Here is a 27,513-nt window from a genome sequence, read left to right on the forward strand (position 1 = left end):
TACTTTAGAAAAATGCATTTAATTATAAAAATTTTTTAAATAAAAAAGCAATGGCACAAATCACAACAATGTTATTTAAGTGATCATATCCACAGGCTGCTCCTATAATTACAGGCTAAAAATTTACGACTGTTCTCATTAACAGCATTTTCCCTCCTAACTGGAATGACATCAAGAGCTTCAGAGAATGTGTAATTTTCCCTAAAATACTACTAAAAGTATCATAAACACAGTGTGTGCAACACTCATTTACATCACCTTTTATTTACTACACGCTAAACTCATAAAATATTGAACATTTCTCACTTCTTTTCTCTTATTTATGGTTCAGAGGCTCATCTCTTGTCACAATATGGTTTGTGCATTAAACTCCCTGGGAATAGTACTTTCCACAGCATTTTAATAAATTTACTCTGATTATCTAAAGTACACAAACAAAAACTTGTTCATATGACTGTGTCATACCCAGAAAAAAATAATGCTTCCTGCAGCCTTCTTTAGGAATTAAAAAGAAAAAATAATCCCTCTTTCAGTAGAATGCATTCTTAATCATTACCGGATTATACTATCATGCATATTTATACTAGTATGACCATAGGTAAAGCCAGCTAAGTCTTCATAAATTTCACTTAGGAGAATACAGCATACATGAAGTGATTTGGCTTTCACTCTTTTGTTACCCATAATCCAGTTATTCCACATGGATATATTTTATTTATTCTTAATATATAAGTATTTAAGAGTTCAGTAATAATGGGCGGTTTCTGACAGTTTTATTTGCTTAATCGCAGATACGGTTCTGCACACATATGTCAGATGAACTGAAAACAATGCAAATCACTTCATGTGATACAGCGGGGAGAAGTGGGATGTTATTGTTTGAACAAATGATTCAAAGGGAGGAATATTAATATTCGATGGTGACAGGAATACTGTTGAATTCAGTCTATTTTAAGATGCATTGTCTTCACGACTTGCCAAATACCTGGTATTTGTGATCTTTTCGGTTAAAAAGCAAACCTCGTTGGGGAAAGGCAGACATGAGGAGGAGAAAAAGGAGAGGAAGCACGCATTACCATGTATATGATTTTAGAGAAAAAAAAGTGAGAGGAAGAGAGTATGTTTTCACATAAAACAAACTGTCACATCCGGGCACCTTTCACAGAGTCTAAGAGCTGCCAAGCTAATTAACCCCTTTTCCTCTGACTCTAGAGATCTTTTGTTTGCTCATCGTATTATTAATGAACATAATTCTGGCAGCAGCACAAATCTGTAACTTTTTAAGGCTTCAGAGTGTCACTATTCATAAGTTGGGTACATGTGAACAATAGAAGAGTCCTGCCGTTTCTTTTATTTGCTCTCTTGCTCCAGCAAGGAGCCTCGGGAGGTCCTCAGGGTTCTCTGCAGCTTCAGTCTCCTACGACAGCTTAGACTTGATGACCCACTCGGCATTGGGGTTGAGCTGATACAAGTCCTTCATGTAAGTGTCGTCGTCAAGGCAGCGCTCTCCTATCAAAGAGACACTGGATGAGGCAGAAACGGTGCAGAGGCTCGGATGCAATATTAAACTTACTCCTCATGGCTTAACTCTGAAATCCTAGACTTCAAAATATGTCTCATCCTTTCCCATCTCCCAGAACATTATAAGACTTGGCCAAAATACTGCAAAAGTCAGTTTCGTAGGCCTTCTCTAAAGGAATGGGTTTCGAATTAATTTAGGAAGTTGAAAATACTTTGTGTGAAGGGCTCTGCAATGGCTCATTAAAAGCTTATGCACCTTTATTAAGAGCGGCAACAGTCTGGGGTCTATCTAAGTAAGAAACAATACTTCATTCCCAATATCTAAGAGTAAAATGCAAGATCAAATATATATATATATATATATATATATATTTAAATAAACTTTGCTAACAGAGTTGACATTTCCAGGCTTCTAACAGAGTTGCAGTTTATTTTTTTTTTTTTATTAACATATAATGTATTATTAGCCCCAGGGGTGCAGGTCTGTGAATCGCCAGGTTTACTTCACAGCACTCACCAGCAGTTTATTTTAAGAATAAGCCTTCATATGCCCGTGTTCAAGTTTCAGTATTTACTAACACTTTTGTGTCCCAGGAAACAACTCCACAAAACTTAAAATCTTAAAATATTTTCAATTATTATTTTGAATTAAACACTATTTCATTGATTTGTTTCACCTATACCATTTTTGAGGCCCAAAATAAAGAGAAAATATTACTTTAAATTTTAATAGAGGTGAGTACAACAGACTGGTAACTGGAAATGGGCATCTAAAATACAAGGCATGGTAAGAATCAATCCATTCATTCTATTTCTATTCCCTAAATTACCAATATGCTTGTATTCATATGTGTGTATATCTGTGTTGGTCTGTGTGTGCGAGTGTGCATTATTTAGAAGGCAATCAACAGTGGCAAAAATAACTTCTGCTTTCACTAAAAATATCTAGTACTGAGCCATAATAAAAATGTAATCCTAGCCTTAAATAAGCTCAGCTACTTCCTTTATTAAGATGTGATGTAAGCATACAAAAAAGAAAGAAGTTTTGAAAAAGTTCATTACCATTCTAGAAGCTGCTACTATTTTAAGGCAATTTGCCCTTGCTGAGGTTTAACACAGATGGGCATTTGTATGAAGGAGCTCAAATAGAGTCTGAAAAGTCGGACCACTGAACAAATCCACAAAATTCATCAACTATCTAAAGCATACTATATTTAACTTCTGATTTTTTTTCTCTTCAAAGATATAAATAATAACCATTGGCAATGTCAAATCAGCATATGTAACACAGAGAGAAACAAAATGTGCTTACCAATATTTCCTCCAATTTCATACAAAAAAACTTCTCCTTTCTTAAGAGTCTGGGCAATCCCACTATTAGGGACAAAACAAACTGATTAGTTGTATCATCAAACAGCTTGCAAGTAAATCACTTTAATGTGCTTGGGGAATTCTGGCTTGTATGGGAAATTCATAACTTAGACACATTGTAATTATCTAACATTTGTATTTTCCCATCTGTTAAGTGTGCCAAATAGGTAATAAAAATGTCACACCTGTAAATTAAAATAAACAAATGGACTCATACATCTGAGGGCAAAATAATACATCAGCATCTAAATTTGTAAAATCAAAAAGAAAAGTAACATAATGTTGTAGCTGCCAATCAAATTCTCAATTTGATCAACTACTTTGCATAGGGGCCAGAAAAGCCTCCTGAAACTACAAAAAGAAATATTTCCACCTCGGTTTTCACATTGCATTTATTCAATAAGTATTTATCATGTGTTTGCTGACAACTGCCCCAGTATACAAGATGAATGTAAAGAACAGGACATGCTTCATAACCCTTCCTGTGCTGGCCATTCAGATACAGGGGTTACACACACTCAAAGTAGGAAGCAAATAGTCATTTTGAAGGTTTCACAAGGAAGAGATGCATTTACAGAGTTATGATCTTCAAAGAATAAACTCTTCTAGAACTTTGGGTTCAAATAATAAAAACCAGTAAAATTCAGTGGTTTTCAAAATGCTGTATACAAATTACCTCAGAAACCTGCTAAAAATTCAGACCCGGAGCTCTAGAAACTGATTTTGTAGGTCTAGATCAAGCCAAAGAATCAGTTTTTCAAATGCTCCCAGGTAGACTGTGATGCACAGAAGGGTTTGTGAACCACTTCTGTAAGGCCCCGAAGACATGCTCCCTGAAACTGTGAAGGGAAAAGCAGATCTGACTTTTATGCAAAGCATTACATATGGCACAGTAGAAGCTCTCCTAACCCACCGATCCCATGACTCATCCGGGTTATCCAACTCAACTACTCTGCTGTCTGGAACATGATAGACACTTGGGGCTGCATACGCCCCCATAGTTAAAAGCCACCTGCCGAGTTGTATGCTAACCAAGAGACAGCTCACTTTATTCCAAACTGGTGTATGCTTTTTTTTTTAATTAAATAATAATTACTTTATTTGTAATATAGCACATAATGCGATAAACTTTGAGTATAAAAAGAGTCATTATTTCTATGAAAAGTAAGCTGAATGTTTTGGGAGACTTGTGTGGGGGGTGGGAATGAATTAGATATTGCTCTCAGATTGTTTCTCCAATATCTGTGCTCTTGTTCTACTTTAAACACACACACACACACACACACAAAACTGGATTTCCTGGGAAATACAAGCTTTGCATAATGCTAATGAACAAATCCATAATTAAAGAAATGGCAATAGCCTTTATCAAAACTGGTGAGTAAATGTGAAATTTATTGTATATTCACTTTATGTCATTCATGTGTTCTTGTCTTTGGTGGAGAAAGTAGGGGAGGGAGAGGATGGGGGAGGGAGGGTTTCCAACTGCCCCTGGGCTGATGGAATGCAAGTGAGGGGAAGAGGAGAACGTGGTGGAAGAGAACATATATATAAACACTTATGGAGAACTTCACTTATATGGCCCAAATAGATAGTGCTAATGCGCTTCATGGTCATTTTCCTGGTTCATTATCACAAGATTATAATGCAAGTCCTGTTATGGTCTACTCTTACAAATAAAAAACTTGAGACTTAAAGAGATTATAAATCTAGCTTAAAAAGAACCAGAAAAAGCTGGGGCGCCTGGGTGGCTCAGTGGGTTAAGCCTCTGCCTTCAGGTCAGGTCACGATCTCAGAGTCCTGGGATCGAGCCCCGCATCGGGCTCTCTGCTCAGAAGCGAGCCTGCTTCCCTTCCTCTCTCTCTGCCTGCCTCTCTGCCTACTTGTGATCTCTGTCAAATAAATAATAAATAAAATCTTAAAAAAAAAAAAAAAAGAAAAAAGAAAGAAAGAAAGAAACAGGAAAAGCTGACATCTAGAAAAGCTGGATCCAGATCCTCTGCCTTCAGCATCCTCAAGCATGGAGAAAGGAGCTGAGGAATGTTTGGGGGTGGGGGGGGTAAGCAATGGACAGAGAGGTTTACCAGATGTCCCTCTGGGTAGAGCAGGATAGGGCAAAGGGAGGAGGTAGAGAAACAGACTCCATTCCAGGGGGGCAGCAAATGCTTACTTAATAACAGCACCTTGAGCAGAAAATCTAAATATGCAGAGGACAATTGTCACAAATCGGTGCTTTCTACAGCAATCATGTTATACCCTAAATATTATAGTCACAGTTGACTCCATAGTCACCTCTTCCATCATCCACAAGGACAGCAACAAATGTAGACTCAACTGAACACTTGGGTCCTTAGAGTAAATACTGTGTAAATTAACTATATCTAGGCTGAAAGACCTGCTTAGGCATCTGAAGTCTGGCCAGACGATCTTCAGGTAAGAAGATCTGGGAGAAGATGGGCAGTCATCCCTGGTGAGCATATTGGCAAGAGTTGGTATCTACTAGATCACAGCAGGAAGCAGAGAGGAAGTGGATTGATTTCATGAAGCAGAGACACCCTTTAGGGAGCAAAGACACATAACTGCTTCAGGGCTTAATTTCCTAAAATTCCATCTCTTCTGAGACTCTGCTCCAATGGCCCCAGATCTGTGACGGTTGCTAGACCCTAGCTTGTAAGAAGGGTGTTTAAAGGGCAGCCTTTGGTAATGGAAACCACCACACATTTGGAATTTAGCATCACCACCTATCAAATGCATGACCTTGCAAAGTCTCGGTTTTCTTCTCCATAAAACAGGAGCAGTACTAGTGCTTACTTCGCAGTCCTGTTGAGAGGGGAGTTGGTGCTGGCTTACCGAAAGCACAGATACGACCAATAAGCTTCTCTTCTATTTCCCCACCATCTGTTACTGCTCAGGCTCATCTCTTCTCCCAATTTAAAAACCCTGAGGGAAGAGACTTTAAAATACATCTTTATACCCCTTCTGACATCGAGCAGAGGGCCTTAAACAGAGCAGAGGCATATTAAATACTCGTGGTACTGTATTCACACTGGAGAGGTTTTGGCAGAAAACTTCACTGATGCCCTTGAACGTTACAATGCAGACATGACATTCTATCGAAGACTAAGACGGAGAATTCATAAGCTAAGAGGCCAGTGCCCCAGATATCCCTTTTGAAAAGTTTAGATTAATTTTCAATGAGCAGAAATGAGGGAAGAAATCATTAAAATAATAACTTCAGTTTAAAAAAATAAGAATTACTAGTTTCCGATGTAGCATAACACTCAGTGCTCCATGCAATATGCACTGTATGGAGACTAACATAACATGATAAAAAAAAATTAAAAAATAAGAATTAGAAGGATAAAAACTGAAAACCCAATATACTTGTTAAACCTCTAAAATTTAAGAAAAGCTATTTTAAGACGTCAAAGAAAGCGTATGCTCTAATATCATCAGAGGGATGCCAAAGGCTACCAGAAGACTCCTCCTACCCCAGCAACACCGGAACAGACGAGAAGGCTCGGTTGTCCCTAACAGGGACCGTGTGCTCTGTGTCCAGAAGACCTCAAAGCTCCAGGGACTGCCTGTCCTCTCTCAATTCTTCAGACCTTGCTTTTCAATTTCAGCATCTCTTTCTATTCATTATATTTCAGAAAAAGTTGTATTTTGTTTGTTTGTTTTAATCCCACTGTATCTTATTTAGTGATTTGCCTAACAGTCCCCACAGAGTACTTAACCTCCAGTCCACACATTCTGGAAAGAATATCGAGTGCTCTCGTGTGCCGAGCCCATTGCAGGCACAGTGAAGGCAAGCTCGGACAGCCTGCGCCCAACAGGCTCAACTTGCCCACCAACTACCTCACATGAACCCAGCTCGTTCCAACTGTCTAATTACTAAGTCTGTTCTTCTTTTCTGTGGGGAAGACAAAACAGTGAAGCACCTCCCATCACCCCTAGTTGTGTGTGTGTGTGCATGCGCGTGTGCATATGCATGTGTGTGTTAGAGGAGGAAGGGAGACCGCGCGTGTGAGCGTGTGAGTTATACTATGCAATGATTAAAACAAAACAGGCCTCTACCTTTCTTGGCTGAGAAACCTGGCAAGAACATCACTGGCTTTCAGTTCTTCTGTTAGCTGTATTGCCATGGAAACTTTCGAAAGATGGGGAGCTTGCACTCGAATCACTCCCTCAGGAACGTCAGCCTGCAAAGCAATGATGGCACTGGAACAAAGCTGGCAGCAGCTGGGACATGTAGGTCTGTACAAGGCATTATATGGGAAGTGTGCTTAACTGCTACGCATTTCACTTCACTACATAAAAACCTTAACTACTGTATAATGCAATTTGCTAAATTACATCAAACCTCAAATATCCTCTTAATGGTGATAGGGGAACTTTATAATGCCTATGCAGTAATGCTTAATTATTTTTAAAGATGTAAAGAATGACAGCAATAACCATTACTGCCATATTAAGTGCTGATTTCTGAGTATTATCTACTAGAGAGTGCTTCTTCATGTAGCAATTTATGAAATTGAATCAGAAAGAAGTTACTTTGTGTGCTACTGCAATGTATGCATTAAAAAAAAAAAATCTTCCCATGCACTGACCAAATCTCACAGAAATTTTTGTTCCTGAGCATCCTTGAAAAAAACATAACATGCTTTTCTATCCATCTGTAGCATGTCTGCTTCTGGCTTGGCTGTGAGGATTACACTGTGACCACACACTTTGAACTTCAGGTGACCAATTACAAATCTTGTGCCTATAGATGTTAAGAACTGTTGAGGTGTTTGGTGAGATGTCCATGAAAGACTTTGAGGACTGCAATATCAAAATATCATCTAGGGCATTTGAAATATCAGGTTTAATTAATTCCTAATCATCCCACTACAATATATAGTAATTTATTATTTACAACTATATGTCATGAACAGACCTTAGGACAAAGAGCATGCACAAATCCTGCCTAAAGTGAATAATAATATAAAACTGTTTCATTAAACTGAAATTTACCAAGTACTGACTGAGAACCAAGCATTGGGCTAGGTCTACTTACCTGGGAGATAAGTAAGACCGAAGTCTTTTAGTACCCACTATTTTTTTGTGCTCACAATATTTTTTTTTGTAATGTACATGATCTTGAATTGCTTTTATCCCCACCCCAACATCCATAAGGCATGGATATACCATGAATGGAATTAAGGTGATTTCTCTCGAAGTTCAATAAGAATAACATGGCTTTAGAATCAGACTAAAATTAGACTAAAAAATCTAATAGACTAGATTAGAAATCTAATTAGACTAGAAATCTAGTCTAAAAATCAGACTAGAAAGAGTTATACTTTCTTCTCAGTAACCTGTGGAATGTAGTGCAAGAGTAACAAAGAAGTGATACTCATCCAAGACCACACAAGGAAGCGTGGGATCGTGTAAAACCATGGCTTTGCTCCCCAAAGTGCACAAGCACCTCTTAAATCTGTGGAGACATGGCAGAGGGCCTCACACCCATGTGTGAGACTCTGCTGTCCTCACCTGAGCCCTCAGGGAAGGGCCACAGGAGTATTCCCTCCAGCCAAAGACCAACAATGCTTCCAGGGATGCCCGCTGGCAATCCTGGTGGAAGAGGGACCATGCTCCTAATGTCCTTTAACTTCCCTTCCTGGGGGTTACGTGCTCAACCCTATCCCTGAAGGATGTCCCAATCCCAGCCCATTCCCAGACCCCTCAACACCTGTTTCCCTCCCATTCAGCCCGGCCCCTGGGCTTGCTTTGCTGACTTTCCATTTTGGGGGCATATATCTTGGTCTCATAACAGTCTAGTCTCTCACCTCTGCCTCTCCCCTAAGATGCAAATCTAACTTCCCTTTTTCTTTGATTCTGTGACAATTTATTTTCATTTCTAACACTGAAAAATTAGCTGTTTCTTACAATGGATGGGGCACTTTCAGGTGGTTGTGTGCCTTTTTTTTTTTCTTTCACAAGCCAATATTAAATCAATGGTGTATCTTCTAACTCAGGGATCACACTCCATGCCCTGTTGCTTTGGGTTCCATCACTAACCTAGATCCCACTGTGCTCATTCTACCTGCTGGCCTGGTCTCACCTGTCTGTTTCCTCCTAGGAGGTGGAAAACAATAAGCTGGCAGAAAACATGAATGTTGGAGTAGAATTGTGATACCAACAGTTGAAGCACCAAGTCTGTGTCCATAAAACCCTAATCCACCTTGCCCACTCAATTAAGATACAATTATTGGTATTTTGGATCCTATTAGTCTATTATTACATTATGGAGGGCCCTGAATGGCAGGCTAGGGTTTGCAGACACCCAAGTACTTCACAATCATTTAAGAATGAGAACTACTCAAGTCATAGAACCAGGTATCCTTACATACACATTTTCTTTGGCCAAAAAAAAAAAAAGTGACCAAAACTGTCTCCCATAATTACATCTTCTCCAGCCCTAAATATCAAAAAGGCAGGCAACTCTAGGTTGACATTTAAAGTGAAGTAAGAGTTGGAGCGCCTGGGTGGTTCAGTCATTAGGCATCTGCCTTAGGCTCAGGTCATGATGCCAGGATCCTGGGATCGAGCCCTGCATCGGGCTTTCTGCTCAGTGGGAAGCCTGCCTCTCCCTTTTCCACTTCCCCTGCTTGTGTTCTTTCTCTCACTGTCTTTCTCTCTGTCAAATAAATAAAAATTTTAAAAATCTTAAAAAAAATAAAGTGAAGTAAGAGGATAATAATTAAGTTTTTACATTTAGAAGGTCCCCAAGAAATGAGTTACAAAACCCAACTGATCTGGAAAAAATACACTGCCAGAGAGTTCAGAGACATGATAACCTATCTCTGCTCCCTGCCTACCCCCACCACACTGTTCCTGCGCTACGTTCTATGGTTTGGGTTAAAAAGGCCAACTGAAATTTGCTACAAACCCCCAGGCTTTCCTATCTTTATGTATGTTCTACTCCTCTCCTGTGATGTCTTCTAGCCCAACTCAAATATATCAAACTCCATACAACCTGCCACGATCCACGGAGTCAAAAAGAATTTCCTCCTTCCCCTGAAACTCGCTTAGGATGGGATTCTACTACACGACACCTGCATGCTAGTTACACACCACACAGCTGAGTCACAGTCGGAGCCAGCCAGCAAACATTTATCAATTAGATGTATTTCTCAAGAATACCTCTAAGATGGCGATGCTAACACGGTAGTTATTTCTCTAGAATAAAATAACATACACCAATGTGTATCTCCTAAACAGCAAAAAAGGCCACCTTAGGAACATTTTCTAAAAGAAACAAGTAGCCTCCATCTATCGCATGGTATTTCCTCTCCTACTGAGAAAAGAGAGGAAGGAAGGAATTAAAGGTGTTACAAGAAATACTTCAGTCACATACTCCCACCCGCGGGGAGTCACCAGTCACCTGCTTGAGGATGCTGCCACTTTTCCCACAAGGCCCCCATGAAGAACTGAAGGCCTCCAGGACTGTGGCCGTGGCCTACAGCTTCTACGTGAGTTCAGAGATCGTGCTTGAGGGAGCACGGCCATGCTTCTCCCTAAAACACCACACTGAGGTCAGCATAGTGTTGGGGGTTATACCCACATGTAGTCCACATGACCCAGGAATCCAGAGTCTCTCTGATAGGGTTTGGAAGGAAGACGTTCAGGGACAAGCTTCTGAGGACACTCAAGAGTTCTCATGGGTGTGTGATGCGTCACGAGATCGCTGTATCGTGGCTCTTGCCAGCAGATGGGGTAAGGCATGGGGGCCAAGTTCCTTCTGGTTATGAAACTACACTTTCTCACACCTTCCCCTCAGTGAGTAGGGGGTGAATCTAGGCCAGTTCTGGATCAGCTTTAGCCCTTCCTGAACTATTAACTATACTGCTATTTTGACTCCTTTCCCATAGAACTGGAGTATCAGTGCCTGTGGAAACCTTCCCCCCGGGCCAACAATGGCAGAGTGCCTTTCCAGGTTGACTGGCCACATTCCCTGATGACTAAGGAGAGACTGTTCTAGTGGAGAAGGTGTGTGTGTACGATTATGTGTATATGTGGATTCATGTGAGCTTACAGACCGGAATGATTCTTGAGTGTTCATTTCTGTGGTAACGCTATCCTATCCAAATTCTCGCAATAGTGCACACATAGAAGGATGTGACTCACTTTGAATCTGCCATGCCCTTCACTGTTGGAGAATTGTGTCTAACTGACAGGATGATTAAAGACGGAGAGTTTAGAAGTTGTTTCTGGAAAATTTTCCAGAAATCTTGACAAGGGTGGCCAAATGATATTTGCTAAAGACAATAAACAAGAAATGATGCCAAAGCTCCAATTTAAATGGTGTATGACAACCACCATTAAGTATCAGAATCATGCTGTATCAAATACTCTAGCTATTAGTATACTGATTACACTGAGCTGCCAAGCTTTGAAGAGAAACAACATGCTTGATCATTAAGCCACTCTGTTCTTGAGCTATAGTAATAACTGACTCTGTAAGTAGTATAATTTTTGTAACCTTCCTATTTCATTTTTTTTTTTTTTTTTTTTTTTTTTTACTTAACAGCTGTGACTCTCTTATTTTTTTAATGTATTTATTTTTGGTGTGCTGGTGAGCTGAAGTTAAGTGATATACAGCAAGACTGGAGAAGAGAAATATTTCACTAACACACCATCAAAATTAGTTACAAAGGATTTTACAACTTGCAAAATAATAATCTCTTATGCATACAAAAACTGTTATAATGGAGAAAATAATCTCATAGGGTCCTCCAATGTTTTATATATTGAACTAAAGTATATTTTTAAAATGAGATTTTATTTCTTATTATTTGGTCAAATAGAAAATGATTTTAGTATTTCTTTGTAACATGTAGATGAAACACCACGTTGCTTGTATTTTTGCACTCTAGATTAGAAATTCGAGGTCAGACCTTTAAAAGTGATATTATTTCTTCTTTTTGTCATTAAAAGCTAAGTTAAATGTAAAGCTGACATTTTTAACGCTACAGAAAAATCTTTTATCATCAAAAGGGCCAACTGGAAATACAACTTTCTTAAGACAAAGAATATAACACATATTTTAGGAAATTAAACAAGGACATTTTAGCAAGGTATCTTAAACTAAAATGGCATATTCATCACCTTAGGCTGATTGGAGATGGAAATATCAAAGGCATTCTCCACTATCTTGAACTGCCTAAGTCCTGATTATAACTGGCTCTTTATCATTCAAATGCTTAAACTTTTATCCAACTCAGATTCAAAGACTTTTAAAGAAGAACCTGAAATAACTTCTATAGTAAGATGCATTTAATTTACAACAAAATTCAGTTGATATTTTTTCTCTTTTAACTGGTATTTTTTGCACTATTAAAAAAAATCACAGAATGTCTTAAAAAGAAACAAGATTTTGTGCTTGATATTATAATTTGATTTTCCATATGAGTCCCCAAGGAGATCCAGACACTGTTTCCAGACCTAAAGCAGATGCTTTAAACAATACCTACAATGATGCTCTGGGTCAGAGCCGTTAAGTGAAAGCAGAGATGGAATTCTAGACAGAGTTTTGACCAAAGCCATGCACCTCTAGCTATAAACAACACAGACTCAACATTACACGGCTGCCAACTCTGGGATTCTTCTGGAGAAGAATGGCAGAAAGCAACAGCAACAGATTTCTTTTCTATGCCCGAAGCCCTAAATGTTAAAATGCTATAAGATCATCTTGGACCTTTTAGCAAGTCATGTAAGCTCTCTAAAAATTGAGCTCCTCAACAGTAAATTAAGGGTGTGACATGAGATCATCCTGGGTTAAAACTGAAGTTGACCACAGAGAGAACATTCCCTCCACAAATGAAGGAAAATGTGAGAAACTCGGTTTATTTTGTAAAATCTCTTTCTCATAAATGCACAGCTTCCCAGGGTGCCTGGGTGGTACATCAGTTGAGTGCCCAGCTCTTGGTTTGGGCTCAAGGTCACGATCTTGATCTCATGGTGGTGAGATCAAGCCCTGTGTCCTGCTCTGTGCTGGGTGCAGTCTGCTTGGGATTCTCTCTTCCTCTCCCTCTGACCCTCCTGGTCATGCTCTCTCTCTCTCTCTCTCTCAAATAAATAAATGAACCTTTAAAAAGGTACCACTTCCCTTTACTTTGAAAGGTGAGCCTGAATGACGGAATGACGATAGAAAAATCATACAGATCGAAGTCCACAATGAACGTGAAACCTGCATGATTCAGCAATTTATAACCAGATGCTCATCAAAGCTGCCCTAGACCCTTATTGGGCAGAGATGCGGTTTGAGGTAATTATGGGGGAAATGATGGAATGTCTGTGATTTCCTTAAAAATACTAAAAGGAAACAAGTTATGGGAGACAGAATGGGATGAGATTAGAAAAACAGGTTTGATCATTGGTGATGGGTTTATGGGGATCATATACTACTCTGTTTTCATGTATAGGTAAGAAAAATTCCATGATACAATTAAATATATGTTTATACACACATACATACCAAATTGTGGGGGATCATACATACAGTTTTTATACAAGGTCCTGCTCTGAGAGATTCTGACTCAATGGGTTCAGGGAGTGGCCCAGTCATGTTTTATAAAAAATACTTCTACTGATGATTCTATAGCAAACTTTGGATGAGACAGCATTAATCTGCTCTTACCCCTCATTTTATAGAGGAAAGAAAGGCCCAGAGAGATACAATGATTTGTCATTAATGTCTCACTGATGGCAGAGCTAGAACCAGAGCCTCAAGCCACATGACTTCTGTAGATGATAGGGTGTGTATGCATGGGTACATGGGCTTGTGTGTGTGTTTGTGTGTGTAATAGCAATCCCAACTGCAAGTCGAAGGCTATCACAAAATGGTTATTTTTTTGTTGTTTTCACCAAGTGTTTCCTCCTGCTGCAATTGATGTGTCTTTAGTACTCAAGAAAGTCACATTTGTATCAAGCAATTAATACACTGTAGTCATTAAAAACATTTGTCTTATTAAGTAGATTATATCCCTTTCAACCTGGTTCAAACTGTTAATTTTTATCTAGTCAAGCATGTCTCAAAAGCATGAATCCTGATTACATAGAGTTAGGAATAACAGCATGCAGAATGCTTTAAAAAATACTACCTTGGTGAATTTTCATGATCTACAGTCTCTTGTTTTCAATGCCTGGCAATCTGGCTTCTTCCATCAATAGTTACTTACAATGCTTTGGAGAAAGTCAGAAGTGACCTTCAAATGCAAAATTCACTGGACCTCTGTCCAGTGTTTACCTTCCTCCAACCTCTCTCTGGCATGGGGTACTACTAACCAAACTCATTTACCTCCCCGGTCTCCCACCCTGGGCTTCTAAAGACGCTATAATCTTCCACTTCCTCTGACTTCCTACTATGTCTTGCCTCTTGCCTCTATGCTCCTCTCCCATGGCCCACCACTAAAATATTGGTGTCTGTGGCTTCAAGAACAATCTCTCCGATAAGTCCCAAAAGCACACCTCCAGCTCCAGCTGCCTTCTGAGCTTCAGGCCCATGTAGCCAAAGTACTTTCACACAGGCAAGTCAATTACAAATGTCCCAAACTGACTTTCTCATCAAAGCCCGTTCCTTTTCCTTAATGCTTTCTCTCAAGGATAAAATCACCCAAGGTAAAATCAGCGAGTCATTCTAGATTTCTCCCCATTCTACATTCCTCATATCCAATTCGTTTCCACATCTGGTGGGTCCTCGTGGCTCGCATTTAAAACTGCCTTCCAGTGCCATTGCTGGGTGTTGGCAGGGCCTTGAACTGTTTCAAGCTATCTGTTAAACACGTTAGTAATGGCAGAATACATGTTTACTCTATTACTCCACACTAGCCCAGGACTGGGGTATATACCCTTTTCAGAGTTTTTCTGTCCCACATAATGAAATAGAGGATAAGAGTAAAGAGACCAGATTTAAGGTCCTCCAGATTTGGTTTCAAATTCCAGCTCCCCACTTCTTATCCAGATAACCTTCAGTAAGTTATTTAAGATTGCTGAACCTCACTTTCCTCATCTATAAAAAATGAGACAATAATACCGTATACTTCAATTAAACTGCTGTAAATATTAAATGAGACGATGTTTGCAAAATGCTTAGCATCGTGCCTGACCTCATGACAATTATTACCCCTTACGAATATGGCAATATTCATGGATTTGTAGCTTTTCTTTAACATACTAGAAATATCTTCCAATGTCAATATATACATTTATATTTCTGTGATATTTCACTACACAGACATGCTATAAAATATGTAACTGATCGTATCCTTTTGGGACTATTTCTAATTCTGGCCGGAATAAAGAATATGGCAGTGAACTTAAGCATAACTCTTTGCACATCGTATTATTCCCTTCGAAGGGATTTTTGGATACAACGAGGAGCACGGTTTTCAGGCCTTGGCCACATGCTAACTGCTCTCCAGAGGGATCCTACCAATTTATGCACTCCCATCAGCAATGAAATTAGCTGGCATCTCCCATGTAACCTCCTATTTTTCACTGCTCCAAACTTTCCTTCAGCTGACAGCACAGCAATTTTTAAATTTTAAAATGCATATATGGGGCGCCTGGATGGCTCAGTCGGTTAAGCGCCTGCCTTCAGCTCATGTCATGACCCAAGGTCCGGGGATCAAGTCCTGCATCAGGTGCCCTGCTCAGGAGGAGCCTGTTTCTCCCCCTGCCTGCTGCTCCCCCTGCTTCTGTGCTTGCTCTTTCTCTCTCTCTCTCTCTCCCTCTCTGACAAATAAATAAATAAAACCCTTAAAAATGAAGAAATAATCCTGTAGCTCCTAGGGTCAAGTCTTTCCTCAGCATAGAAGCCTGCCTCACCCTAGAGACCCACTCTGGCCTTCTTTCTGCCCCTGCCCCTCCATGCACCTCAATGGCCCCTATGACCTCATTTTCCCACCAAACACCTTCAAACATCCCTACTTTCTTTTCTAACACAAATCTCACACTCAACACACCCTAACTGAAAACCGTGATTTTCCCCATTGAAGGAGCAACTCTGTCCTTCCAATTTCTTGAGCCAAAAACCTTGGAGCCACTTTTTACTTCTTTCTCTTACAACTCATATCATTTCGACTTGAAGGAATTCCAATGGCTCCAACTTCAAAAGACAAAGACCCTGAACACGTTGCCTCCACTGCTAATATCCTGGTGTCTCACTTGGTTTAAGACATTAAGAATATCCTGGTCTCTCCTCTTTTATGGTCTCCCCATCTATGCTGGCTCTCCTAGAGTCTATTTTCAACCCAGTAGTCCAAGGGAGCATTTTAAAACATAGATTTTCAAGCCTTTGCTCAAATCTTGCAATGGTCCCACTTCGCTCAGGATAAATTCAAATTCCTAAAAGATGCCCTACAAACACTACATCCCTATGTAATTTATTGGTCCATGGTCCCTGTGATTTCATCTCATACTCCCATCCCCCTTGCCAGCTCCACTCGGGTCACAGAGCACTCCTTGCTGGTCCTCAAATACCCCAAGCAAGTTTCTGCCAAAAGGCTTTTGACAGACTACTCCTTCTGTGCTTCCTGAGAAAAACATCTAGCACAGCTCTCTGTCCCTCCTTCATGTCTTCATACAAATGATACCTAGAACACCCAACTGAATATTGCAAGGGGCTCCTTCCCTCAATCCTCTTTGTCTGTGCTATCTTTATTATTTTAGAACACTTACCACATACTAACATACTAGGTAATTTACTCATTAATTCTTACAGAATTTAAGCTGCACAAGAACAGCAATATTCTATTTAGTTTAATAACATCTTTTAGGTGCCTAGAGCAGTGCCTGGCACATGATAGCCATACACTAAATAGTTGTTTAGAAAATGAATAAAATATCCCAGGAAGTCTTGTGCTCCATAATCTCATGCTACACATTCAAAGGATTTGGGGGACAGCGGGAGTAAGGAAACACAAACTACCAAGACCGAATGGGATTGGGCAGCTAATCAACAAAGTAGATGGCCCATCTTCCATCCAATAACATCGTTGTTCTATAATCGCTTTCTGTGCATTGTTATTCTCCCTAATAAAATGACAGTACCTTGAACAAAATTCTGGCAAGTGACTAAAATTTTTCAACCAAAATGACAGGTCCAATGAACCATCATCACGGGTCATGATTACCTAGGGGATACCATTCTGTCAGGAGGCCTCCTCGGCCAGTGAGACTTCTCTATTCAATTTGCTGCCTACATAATACCTACATGTTCTTCACATCTCAGCTCTGCTTCCCAGGGAAGCCTCTCTCATGCCCACTTCCTGTTTTGTAGTCCAGGCTACCCCGGGCTACAGGATTTACTCCCTGAGTAATACTTAATACATGAGTAAATCCAGGTTTAAATTCCAGGCCTTAAAATGGCAATGTGGCTTCTAACTAGTACAGAAATAATTCTCAGACCAAGTCTCATCTAATTAACTCGAAGTACAAACTAATGAAATCCAAGTTAACACAAATTCTCTGTAAATAACAAAATCATGTCAACATCTCATCTCCAAAATACAACTTTTAAATTATTTTGTCTATGGTCTCATTATTTAAAAGTACAGCAGCATAAATGTTTCCTCAGATAGATAATGTACCTCAGAGAATCATGTTATAAAAGACAGGGCTATAAAGTCACCTAAGTTAATATGAATAAGCAGAGCTACAAAGCAAGATGACACATATTTATAATGGTTTTAGAGGAAATAAACTGTTCTAAGTTAAACAAAAGTGGCACACCAAAAATCCTTTCTAACCCATGACAATACCAAGCCCTTTCTCAAAAAAATATAACACAATTTACAATTCCCCTTTATTAAACTTTATGTTCTTAAAGATACTTAAAATGAACCAAAAATATTCATGCCAAAAATACATTATTTTGTAATGGTGAGAGCCATAATATAGAATATGTAGATATATAAGATACATATCTATCCATATTTATAGAATATGTATTTATAGATATAGATATATAGATATACTTATATTTATATTCTATATTTATAGAATGTATATATTTTTAAGTTATAAATTATTTTATATATATATATATATATATATATATATATATATATATATTTTACAATGACTAGTTTTCTAAGTAGGTCAAAGCTCAAAAACCCCAAAAAACAAAAAACAAAAACCAAAAGCTGATAATTGCACTTCCACATTATTCCACAAGATGTCAGCATGTAACCGAATAACCTCAATGGTGGTGTGGCTAGAGGGGGTTGTCTCCACCATAAACAGAACAATAGAAACCCTTTCATTTCAGGATCTTAAGTTAGAGCTTTGATAAATGTGTTCCATAAATGTGTTTTCACACATATTTTATTATTTTAAACCTATTCCTTATATTCTTACAGCAGGTTGTAAATGGTGGATTTAGGTATTTCTTTTTAAAACATCTTAATTTTCTTCATTCCAACATAAATCTCACCAAATTCTTCACATGATCCGATGAGGAACCATTTCCATACTTACTGAAACCCACGAAGGATGCTAGGCATAACCAACCACTGACCTATATGCTGATCTGAGTTTGTTATTTTTCCCCATTTTACAGATGAGAAAATGGAAGAAAAAAGATCAGTGGTTCACACAGGGACTCTTTACTGCATAGAGAATACAGATTCGGTGGGCAGCTGGAGTCTCCACAGAGTCCTTTGTGTGTGTGGGGGGGGCGGTGTCGAGACACTCTGGTCTTGTTATTTTCCTTTGTTCCCCATTAACAGCTCTTATGCTGAGTCACCAACACCTGAGCAACTGTTACTACTGATTGTTCATAGGAGCACAGTTACCCTTATTGAGGCCTTTAACTTAGCATTAGCAAAGGGCCCAGTAAGTGTGTAGAAAGTCCTCCTACTACAGAAACATACGAAACTCTTTCTCGTGCACATGATCGTAAAAACAATACTGAAATCTGCATAAATACATATCTTCAAGTTTTTCTTACATCGCTTGTATTCTTATCTTGCTTTTCGTATTTCTCTCGGTCATAAGCCATTTTCTTCAGCAATTTCTTCATGGCTTTTTTGTCTTTTCTATGATTTTCACTGTTTTGCTTCCTCACTTGGTTGACAATAAACTTGGGAATCTATGGAGAAATAAAATTAAGTTTGGGGAGAAAAGAGAAGTGGTTCCATTATGAACTACGGAAATAATTATCTTTATGTTTTAAATGTGGAGAGAAGTTAAGGTTTTGTCCAGATCATAAGACTAGGCTATTTTACATGCACAGTTCATAAAATATGCAAAAAAAAATGCATCGTATTATTCATTCACTATGAGTACAGAGCATATACATGAAGTAATTTACCTCCCATTGTGTAAGTGAGGTTCAAAAAGAGGCTTGGTAAAGTTCAAGGACGCAGTGGCCACCTTCTATTCCTTATATGCCAAGATTAGAGACTGCCTGAGGTGACTGGCGTTAGGGACCACCACCTTGGCGGCTGGTCCGTTTAGCAGCCACCTGCCAACAACCCAGCTTTTAGCCTGCCTGCACCCCTTCTCCAAACCAGCTAGCCTCACCTCAAAAGAGAAAGAAAAACTCACCAATAAAAGCTAATGGGGTTCTAGCAATAATCTAGGAAAAACTGATCCTCAGAAATTACGTTAGCAAAAATAAAACATTTTAGAAATTAGCAAATTGAAACAATGAAATAATACTGTTATTTTAAAAACTGAGATTTAATAAGTGGGCATTATTTTAATTCCAATGTCATTAACTTACAGTGTTATATTCATTTCCGGTACATGGACATCCTTTTTTTTTTTTTTTTTTAATGACACTTGAAATCACCTCTATTGGCTTGTTTTAGAAAATCTAAACCTAAAATGACTTTAGAAACTAGATATCATCACTCATTAACAGAACTTAAAAATATATACTCACTGTCCACAGAACTTGTTGACACTTAATCAATAAGTGCATGATATTAGCTGTCCCAGCTGCCATGACAAATTCTCGCTGTTCGTTGGACTTCAAACCCAGTGTGTGACACATGAAGAGATTCGGGGCCATGACCATGGCTACATTCATGGTTGTCATCTTATTTTTCTCTCTATTGTCTATTACTCTTTGGAGAAATTCAAGCAGGGCCTGAAACAGAAATGACTCTTCTAGATTTGTGTTTTCATGAAGATAAGAGATTGAAACACTGTAGTGTATGGGATTTTTTACTTAGTTAAAAACAATGGGGCGCCTGGGTGGCTCAGTGGGTTAAAGCCTCTGCCTTCGGCTCAGGTCATGATCCCAGAGTCCTGGGATCGAGCCCCACATCGGGCTCTCTGCTTGGCAGGGAGCCTGCTTCTCCGTCTCTCTCTGCCTGCCTCTCTGCCTACTTGTGATCTCTGTCTTGTCAAATAAATAAATAAAATCTTAAAAAAAAAAACAAAAACAAGTAAGTTGTGCATAATAACCACAGTCGGCTAGCTATGTTCAATGGGCCTCAGCATTAAAGCTTCTCCATTTGGTTAGCACCCTGAGGTGGTGTTTTGTTCTGTGAAAGGGCTATGACACAGGGGAATGAGGCAGACAGGACACCCATCTGAACTAGGCAGTGGGGAGAGGAATGGAGAAGCGTCAAACATAGGGCCTACAGGAGCCACGGAGCACTGAAAAGCAGTTTCAAATATCCTACAAATATTCACTTGCTTCAGGAAGTGCTTCACTTTTATCTTTAGGGGTTAAAAAAATCCCCTTAGAAAGGCTCATTTAACCTCAGTTTCATTTGCTTTAAAGTACTCAATAGCTAGCTGACAAGAAATCTAAAAAGAATGGAGACTGCCATGTAGAGGGATGAGGGGGTGAACAGAGACCAAGGAAGAGTTTTTTAAAAACTGAATGTGTAAATAAAAAGGAACTTTTCACCAGAACAGGCTGCTTTATGCTCATTTTGATACCACCCACCTCCCACCTCTATTGCCAACACTCCTGGGTCCTCTGAGCCTGCCCTCCGTAATAGCCACAGGCAACTTAGATCATCATCCTCCTGACAGGACTTAGGGCTTTAAGTTCTTCTTTTGCCTTCTTCCTTGAATTAACTTTGGTCTAGACTAGTAACAACAACAATATAAGTATTCAATGTTCCCTATGGGTGAGGCATGGTTTTAAGCATATCATAGACATCATCTCACTTAATCCTTACTGGAGAGAGAAGCTATAATTATCTCCCTTTTACAGATGAGGAAACAAGTTGTAAGTGAATTTAAGTAATGTACCAGAGATCATAGAGCTGGCAAATGGTGGAGAAGGTCTCTCTGGCTTTTGCTTCTGAACTGGGAACTACAAAAAGAATCGGGGCTCCTGGGTGGCTCAGTGGGTTAAGCCTCTGTCTTCAGCTCAGGCCATGATCTCAGGGTCCTGGGATCGAGTCCCGCATCAGGTCTCTGCTGATGAGGGAGTCTGCTTCCCCCTCTCTCTCTGCTTGCCTCTCTGCCTACTTGTGATCTCTGTCAAATAAATAAAATCTTAAAAAAAAAAAAAACTACAAAAAGAATCATGTTTTCATATTTAGCTTAAAATCCCAATCAGAAAGAGGTCAAATAAATGATACCGAAGTGGAAAAAGAAAGGAACAAAAAGAAGCTGTTCATTGCTCCCAAGATTTGGGGGGGGGGAGGTGAAATTCCTATGTTAACAAGTGGATCTTTAAATCAAGTTTAGCTGCTATACAGACTTCAAAAATTTGAAACAAACTAAAGGCACAACCTCAATATCTAACCATAAGATTTATGTATCTAATATCTGGTACAGCTCTCAGAAAGTTACACTGTAATCCAAGCATAAGGTTATATAGTAACAATACCTTCTCAAATGAGGACAAAAGATTAATTGGTGAGGGTTGGAGAAAAAAATTTAATTTTGTTCCAGAGACCAGAATAATTATTCAGGGAGCAGTGTATCTCTTTCTTTACAAAGCATAAATTATAGAGATTAGGTAATAAACCACCTTAATTGTGGTGCACATATACAGTAAGATTATTTAAACCATTACCATCAGAATATTTGAATGTGTGTATTTCTGTGTATGTAGATTACGAAATTTAAAAAATGTTAACCTTGCCCTTACTGACAGCACTTCATCGTCAGATATATTTTCTCTTTACCTGAAATAGAAGAACTGACCTTTTTCAAAAAATATCCGGGTACATGGGTAGCTCAGTCAGTTAAGCGTCCGACTCCTGACTTCAGCTCAAGGTTATGAGATTGAGCCCCACATTGGGCTCCACAAGGGGGCATGGAGCCTAGTTTATGATTCTCTCTCTCCCTCTTAAAAAAAAAAAAGTATCACTAGTCTGCTATTACTTAAGTCTCACTGGACCTATTCCCTGAAAACCAGTTTGATTCCCAACACAGTCATTTATTAGCTAGGTGAGATCTTAGGGTAAACTTCTGACATCTCTGTCCTTTAAATTCTTCCTACTCATAAAACAGTAATACTAATCTTCCAGCCTGCCAGGACTGAGCAAGACAATGTGTACAGCTATCTTCCTAAAAATATAAATAAATAAATAAATAAACAAACAAACAAACAAACACCAATAATTATATTAACGCAGATCTCCTGCTGATACTGGTCTTCATTGTTCCTCCAAGTAAAAAGTATCCCAATATACAATAATCCAAGGTCAAAAAGATCCCCCCCAAGCAGTTTGTCTAGACATCTGTCTCTTTAGGCTTAAAGTAGGACATGGTGCCTCCTAACCCTTCAGTGTGCTGTAGTTACAGTCTACAAAGTTTATACACCTGATCCCGTTCCTCCAAACAGCAAATGCGAGAGTTGCACTAGGCTGGTAAAAACTGGAGAAGTTTGCATTAAGCTTCCTGAAATTATCTTGTGACAGAGTTTTCCTTCACTTTGAACTAAATGTAAGTGGTTTATTTTCTTGTACATATGGCATTCCCATTTCAATGGTTCTATTATTAGAGTTCTTGTTTGAAACATCCATCAAGGCTAGCTAATTAAGCTCTTAAATAAAGGTTAATTATTAAATTTACTTTTTTTGCATTTTCCAATATTTTATTCTAAAAGAGTATTTCCCTCTTGATGCATACAATTATAGTCCTAGCAACCTTATATGAAAAAATTAAAGCTATTCTAAAATTTTTAAAAGTATCTCTTTCAACAGAATTTTCAAAAGAGTGTGCCGGGGACTCTGAAGGCAAATTCCAAAACTGAGTTGTAGACCAGCCTTGCCCCATTAGAAACCATATTGGAATAAGTGTTTCCTCTCACAAATATTTGAACTCATTTGAATGCAGACACGTTTTAAGTAAATCATGTGTCTTTCAATGCCTGCCTTATACTGGTCATTCATAGAGCCATCACAGACAGGTACCTCTATGTGAATAAGAGAAAGATGGATTACATTTCTCTTTCAGGGCTCTGTGTCAGGGCATAGTTGACAAGAAGACTGGAAATCAGTCCCCACGCTGTCCTATTTCAGCCACAATCTACCCTTACACAGCCAACTCTGGTCACACAATGTTCAAATGTAACCCTTTCTGGTGCTGGCCTCTCTCTTCAAAACACCTCCACCTAATGCACAGCCTTCTCAGCATGTAACAATCGGTGAAGCAAAAGACCTTTTTTTTCCCCTGACTTAGTAAAGGGAATAACTCTTTGGAAGTTCTCCTGTAGAGATGCAGGGATTTTACTCCAGTAATCCTCATAAACTCTTTCATCCAGGAAAGTTCAGTATTAACATTCAATTCCTTGGGCACGAAAGAACTATCACCTAGTTTCAGTTCAAGGAGTCTTAATGAGGTATAGGAAAAACTTCCAAGATTTATCAACTGGCTTTGTTTTCTCGACATGAAATTTCTTGGCATGATTTCTCATTTTAAATAGAAAGAAATATAGAGGGTAGAGGGGCAAGGGTTCTGCCATTGGCTATATAAAAGCAATTTTTTGAGGCAATGACAACTTAAGGTAACTACTCTTTCTAAATTATATTTTAGAAGTTTCCTTTTTCTTTTGTAAGTTTATAACTAAACCTTTACAACTACTCTGTAAACTTTTGCTGTTAAGAAAATAAATATGGAACAATCCACTGATTATTATAAAAGCCTCCAACAATGCTTATAATAAATGGTATTAAATCATATAGACCAAATCACTTTAAAATGCTGATGTAAATCAAAAACTCAGGGTAAGCCATTAGAGAAAGTACTAGAATTTGTTTGAGTCAGTCTATCTTTTGGCTAACCAAACATTTCAAAAATCATCATTATGACTTATTTCAAACTCTACTGCTTAGCACTACAAATGTAACATCTTTAGGCAACAGGTTTTATTTGATGAGCCTTACAACTTTCTTTTTAAACATCCATTTCTAACTAACTACATGTTCATTAAATTAAATTTGGAAGACATAGAAAAATAAAAAGAAACCAAAAGCACCCAAATTTCCATCAAAAAAAAAAAAATGAACCTCACTCATTGGTTCCAGTAGAGGCGTTACAGCAAAAATTAAACACCTGATAATACTATTAACATGACTAGTCTAGTACATACACTAGTGAAGAGTTAAAAACTTCCACCATTTATCTTTAAAAGTCAGTCTTTCCTTTAGAGACTTAACTAGGAACATTTCCATGAAAACTTCACCCTGTTTTACCACAAATAATGAGAAATTACTCCTCTGAGTTCTGAGGGATATTTAACGTAAATGAATCCGCTGACCTTAAGTGTGTCTCTGTTTGCATCAGGCAGGAGGATGACAAGAAGGTTCAAAGCTTGTAGTTGTTGCTTCCTGGTTGGAAGATCTGCAGACAGATTAAATAAATCGGAACTCTTTTCTTTACCAAACATTTTTTTTTTACTTCCTTTTTTCATTTTGTAAGAAAAAAGTTATTTGGCATAAACATCCCTGTGAAATTTAAGACACAACAACTGAGCAGCGAGCATTCTTGAGAGTGTGTTTAAGAGAGATCAGGAGAAGCAGCTGCTGCGTTAGAGCTTCCTCTCAGAATGCTCACTTCCAACTGTGATCATATGACGAGCGGCCTTATGTTTGCAGACACACAACAGTGCTTTGGAAATAATTTTAACTTCTGCGTGATAATTATTCCCCAATGAAGAGACACAGAAAGTTAGCCCTTCCACGGTATGGTGTGAGAGTGCCTCTGTAACAGTGAAGGTTGTTTCTTCACTGGTGAGTGGATAAATCACATGCTAAGAGTCCACTGATTCCAAAAGGAAGAAGTAAAATGGAGCCTGGAACACAGTAAGTGGTAGATAAATGTCTATGGAATGAATTAGAAAACCAACCAGTGATGACTGAGTCAAAGAGGTACACGATGATCATTGATAGTTATCACTTTTAGTAACCCTCGACCCATGGAAGTAATACTCATGGATATTTGGAATTGTTCTGGTACTTTGTTCCTAAGGAGTGGATTTGTCCTTGAATCCATATCCAAAGAATGTATGCAAAAGAGCATAACTTAACCATTACAAATATTTTAAACACAGATGATTTTAGTCATGTCTCCCCTAAGAAATTGTGAAGAAATGTCATGAGAAGACACATGAGAATCATCTTAATATCACATGCTTTAAGATAAACAATGGAGTATTACTCAGAATATGCTGGAAATAATGGAATATTACTAAGTCATAAAAATAGAAATCTTGCCATTTGAGACAACATGAATGGATCTTGAGAGCATTATACTAAGTAAAACAAGACAAAGACAAATATATGATTTCACTTATATGTGGGACTGTAGAAAAACAACAACAAAATCAGCTTATAGATACAGGACAATTAGTGGAAGCTACGGTTGGGAGGGGTGTGGGCAAAATAGGTGAAGGGCGTCAAAAGGTACAAATTTCCAGTTACAAAACAGTGAAGTCATGGGGACATAAGGTACAGCATGGCGACTACAGTTGACAATATATTGCATATTTGAAAGTTGCTAAGAGAGTAGATCTTAAAAATTCTCATCACAAGAGAAAAAAATTCTGTAAATATATGTTGTGATGGATGTTAACCAGACTTACGGTGATGATCACTACACAATACATAAAAATATTGAACCATTATGTTGTACAGAATGTTGTAGGTCAATTATATCTCAATAAAAAAAAAAAATTGGAATGACCCAGAAGAGTTCTGGTGGACACTGTAGCTCACCGTAATCATCAATAGTGGCACCTTTTCCCTCTCAAGGTGTCCCAGTTGGGAAGTTAAAGATATGGTCATTAGAATGTAGCGATGGCATTTTTCCTTTTTTGATGGCCTCTGGGACTAAAAGGAATAATTACACCAGTATGCAAACCTTACAAGATCTCTGTGTTCACTGGAAAAGAATCAAGAACTATTCGATACATTAAATTGGAGCTTGCGCAATACCACAAAATGGCAAGGTAGAAGAAGTCTGTAACCTTCCTCCAACGAGGCAGCCAAATAATTTGTTCCACGTTTCTGCATGACAATTTCAGAACTTCATTTTTCAGGAAATAATCACAGACTCTGCTCATCTCCTTGTGAGTTTATGATAACTGTTAATCCACAGCTTCTCCAGTAAGTGTTGCTTTTAACACTTGGCAAGAAAAATGTATCAGAACTTACGTGACTCATTCTATTATACAAGAAATGCGAAGTTCCAGGTTTTAACAAGAAAATATAGTGCAGGGCTCAATGGGCATGCAATTAATCTGTCCCTGAGGAGAACATCCTGTCATCTGTTTACTCAGAGATGTTTATTTGTAAAGGAAAAGGACAACAATGTATGGCATTTGAGCTGCCGCTGACAGAGAGTCAATATGTCTCTCCGAATATAACCAGTTATATTTTCTGTGAGGCAAAGTGTCATTAAAACAATCAACATGGATGGCACCAGCACATGGGCTGCCTCAAAGAGAGAAGGCACTTACTCTGGACGGCCTGAAAGGCTTTGAGATATTCTACACTGAGCAGCGGCTGGGGCAGCTCCCGGATGAAGAACTTCAGCAGGCTGGCGGCATCATGCTGCTTGACACTTTCCCAATTAAAAGTCCCTTCATAAAACTTTGCTTCCAGTTCTTGGCAAAGATTCTGAAAGGCAGAAGGAAAAAAAAAAAAAAAAGGCAAGAAAGAAAAGCTACCAGTAAGTGCATTTTTTTTCCCTGCTGAGAGTGTGATACACTTCCCACTTTCCAAGAGATTCTACTCTTTAGAAAAGAATCCGAAAGTACCAAAGGCCAACACTTCTCTGTCACTCAAAAATACTACTCAGCCAAGGACACTTTTTCCGTGACAAACGATAGCCAAGGCCACAGAATTCAAAAACTGCATACATTTTCCTGCATCTGCAACAGACCTTAAGAGGTCAAGGTTTAATCAGGAAAAGATAAGTTAAAATCGTCATTCTGTGTGGGGGCTTTACTTCAGATGCTCTAAGTTTTCCTTTGATTTTAAAAATCCTCTTTTAGGGGCGCCTGGGTGGCTCAGTGGGTTAAAGCCTCTGCCTTCGGCTCAGGTCATGATCCCAGGGTCCTGGGATCGAGCCCCGCATCGGGCTCTCTGCTGGGCGGGGAGCCTGCTTCCCCCTCTCCCTTTCTGCCTGCCTCTCTGCCTATTTGTGATC

The 27,513-nt window shown here is 38.8% G+C and overlaps 1 protein-coding gene across 1 annotated transcript; it reads right to left on the reverse strand.

Moving 5' to 3' along the window:
* On the reverse strand, positions 1-27,001 carry ARHGAP18 (Rho GTPase activating protein 18; the record flags this gene model as incomplete). The annotated part of the gene is made up of 7 exons (XM_032861966.1): positions 1-1,509; positions 2,834-2,895; positions 6,970-7,094; positions 18,890-19,030; positions 19,829-20,035; positions 24,623-24,705; positions 26,822-27,001. Coding segments are annotated over 7 exons (890 nt in total), but the record flags the coding sequence as incomplete, so codon positions are not given.
* Positions 27,002-27,513: the final 512 nt, after the last annotated feature.

This window comes from Lontra canadensis, unplaced genomic scaffold (genome assembly GCF_010015895.1).
Source record: "Lontra canadensis isolate GAN:19392208 unplaced genomic scaffold, GSC_riverotter_1.0 scaffold23, whole genome shotgun sequence".
In the NCBI taxonomy this organism is placed as follows: domain Eukaryota; kingdom Metazoa; phylum Chordata; class Mammalia; order Carnivora; family Mustelidae; genus Lontra; species Lontra canadensis.